Raw genomic sequence first — 3,137 nt, 5'->3', positions numbered from 1 at the left:
GAACCCCCCCCCCCGCCCATGCACACACACACACACACACACACACACACACACACAAACCCTCCTCTCACTTTTCATTCTTGTAAATTGACATCAGCGTTGCTGAATCATAAAGCTGAGGTTTGAGAGAATCTGCACTGAAGGGGAAGCCACATGGCACACACTGCGCCACCCCCCAGCCCTTTTCCTCTGCACCGGTGTCTGCACAGGATCTCAGTCACACGGGGCTTGGAGTACAGCCCCTGGGGACTTTTAGGTCATTTTATGCCACTGTACATATGTTAGCATAGGTTTTTTTTTTAATGACTTACAAAGAGAAGGGGCCAGCTCTGGGGAGTGTGGTCAGAGGGGTTTTTTTTTTCTTAGCTGTTTTGCTCCAGGTTTTATAGGGAGAATGGGTTTGTGTGATGAAGACGTGGCTTTTAAACTTTTTTTAAAGTAGGAAAAAACCCTGAAAACATTGTCAACTACCTTCTAATTCATCCCTCTTTAGATGAGTGTCCGTTTCCTCATCTGTAAAATGGAGATGTTAATAGTAAATCGTAAGGCTCGGGTGAAGGTTGCATGTCTTAATATAGGTAACTAGGGGGTTGGAATGGTGACTGCACAGTAACGCTATATGTAAATGTTAGCAGCTGCTGCTGTTATTATTATTGCGACCGTTAGGCCCTCGGGGGACGCTGTGTTACCTAGTGGTACCCAGCCTCCGAGGCAATACAATCGAAGTTTGAACATCTGGCTCCATCACTTGCTGTGTGTCCTGTGCCTCTCTGAGCCTGTTTTCCCTCCTATAAACAGGGGGGAGAGGTTTCTAACTCGCAGGCCAGTTGTGAGGATGAGACAAGGTAGCACCGGGCCTTACACACACTAAGTACTCACTAAGTGTCTGCGGTGTCCCCAAGCACTGCCTTCTTGGATTTGTGTTTTTTTCAGGCCCTGCCCAAACTGGGTATGAGACAGGGAAAGTCAGAACAAAGACAGAACTTGATCCACACAGTAGAGAACAAAGGGCAAGGAGGTAGATAAAAGAAGAAAAAGCAGCGATTCCTTGGAGCCAGTGACCTCACAGCACCTCCTTTCCCTCCCACCCCATTTTATTAAAGGATGAAATTGCCAAAGCTCTCTGAGATCCTAAATCTCTCCGGGCCATCCTTAACCTTGAGGTCTGGAGCCTATTTAATCCCAAGACAAGCCTGGGCAGCTCCAAATTTCAAGTTAATTTTATGCTGCACTTTCGAGTCTGAAAGGTATTATTAAATACTAGGACATTCCATCATAAGCATGTCCAAGGCTGCAGAGGCCCATTCTGACTTCTAAAAATGAAGTGCGATGTCTGCTTAACCCTATACCTGAACATGATTCAATTCACTGGGTGCAGCAGCACAGCCCCGAGTGGCCAGCGTGGCTTATCTGTCAGGCCGGTCAGAGACATTAAAGCCCGTATCATGGGGACTTTCAAACATCCTAGAGCAGCTCTTCCCTCCCCCGGCTCCTGAAAACATCACTTTCTCTGTGATGCCTAGACACCTGCTGCTGAGGGTTCCACCTCCTCCAACAAGCCCATGTTTGAGGCCCATGCTGAGGCCCCAAGAGGCAAAGGGAATTGCCGCTAGCAGGGCCCTCCAGCCACCACAGACCACAAAGCCTCGTCTGACTCCAAGTTATGCGTTCACCAAAAAGTACACCAGACAAAACAGGGCGGGAAGAAGGAAGTCAGGCCCAACCCTGTATCCTCTATCCCATCTAAAATGTTTCCCTTGATGCTGAATTTCAGAATGTACCACTCCTCCTTCCAAAAATCATCAAGCCCCCACTCCCCCATCCCTTCCTAGAAGTTATTGTGGTCACAATAAAATTTTCTCTGTGTCATCCATTTCAAACAGTCTCTGTGGACAGCCAGTAAAAACCCAAGTGTCTACTTTGACACAGGAATGACCAAAGGCAAATTTACCCCCTACACTGGTTTTCTCTTCTGTAAAATGGGCAAAGAGCCCTGCTTCATAGGATTGTCTCAATAGGATTAAGTAAATGGAAGCAGGTAAAGCTCCGCATAGGACCTGGTACACATTAAGTGCTCAAACATGAGCTGCCATTTTAACCAGACAAACAATACCAAAACTAGACCAGCGGTTCCTCTACCCCCAAGAGCTGTGGGGGGAACTGAGCAGAGTGCATAGCCACAGAATATGGACCACACACCACCTCCAGCCAAACAGGTCAGTCTTAGGATCCCTTTCCCCTGGACCCATTCAGAACCAAGGAAAACCTTTGACCAAAGCAAACGCTCTAGAAACCATTTTTCTTTTAAAAAAAAAAACTTTCATAATAAAGTTTATTACCTAAACTGGTTGTAAAAAATATAAAATAGGATTCTGCATAGCAGAAAAATAAAGCCAGAGACCCTCCCCCAACCCCTGGTTTGTGCAAAGATACTGGGTATATGTAAACATGAAGAGGTAGGAGGTACAAGTTGAGGTCCTGGCCCCAGATACAGTTAAATTAAGCTGCTATTACAACCAGGGGGACCCAGAGGGAGCACCAGGAGGGGGGCACGCCCCCAAGAGTTGGGGAGGGGTCTGTGGCCTCATCTCCAGCCAAGATGGGGAGGGACCTCGCCCCCCACACTGGCTCCCTCCAACCCAGGCGGGGAAGGGAACCCACATAGTTCCAGGGAAATAATAATTAATAATAAAAAATAATAAGGCGTCCGAGTTAATGCTTCCTGCGCAGCCGGTCAGATCTGGAAGGGGAAAGAGCTCAAGTAGTCTCGGAGGACAGGGTTGAGGGGGATGCGCCCCAGGTTCTCGCGGCCCACAGTGGCCACGATGCGCTGGCGACACAGCTCCTGCAGCGGCCGCACACGGCGCTGGCGCAGCGGGGCCCCCAGCATGCGGCGCGGCGCCGCCACGTAGTGCTCCAGCAGCTCGAAGAGGCAGTCGAAGCTTTCGCGGCTGCCGTCCAGGTGAAAGCGGCCAGCCTGAAAGTGCACGCGTATGCTCGTGGGGCCCGAGGACATCTTCACGCTGAGGGCGAAGAAGCAGTTCCTCTGGCGACTGTCACGCACCAAGAAGGTGCCAACCGGCTCCGCGCGAAGCCGCTCGTGCGCCCCGTGCACGCTCAGGGGTCCCCAGGACAAG

General features: G+C 50.0%; 1 protein-coding gene across 1 annotated transcript in view; it reads right to left on the bottom strand.

Moving 5' to 3' along the window:
* Positions 1-2,303: 2,303 nt before the first annotated feature.
* The window catches only part of SOCS1 (suppressor of cytokine signaling 1), a 1,572-nt gene continuing 738 nt past the window's right edge, over positions 2,304-3,137 (bottom strand). The window contains exon 2 of the mRNA XM_005871762.2: positions 2,304-3,130. Coding sequence (XP_005871824.1) covers positions 2,735-3,130 — 396 coding nt within the window. The 3' untranslated portion in view covers positions 2,304-2,734. The remainder of the gene's footprint in view (positions 3,131-3,137) is intronic.

The sequence above is a fragment of the Myotis brandtii genome, unplaced genomic scaffold (genome assembly GCF_000412655.1).
Source record: "Myotis brandtii unplaced genomic scaffold, ASM41265v1 scaffold355, whole genome shotgun sequence".
NCBI lineage: Eukaryota > Metazoa > Chordata > Mammalia > Chiroptera > Vespertilionidae > Myotis > Myotis brandtii.
The sequence above is the reverse complement of the archived record's forward strand: the minus strand, read 5'-3'. Positions and strand labels throughout refer to the sequence as shown.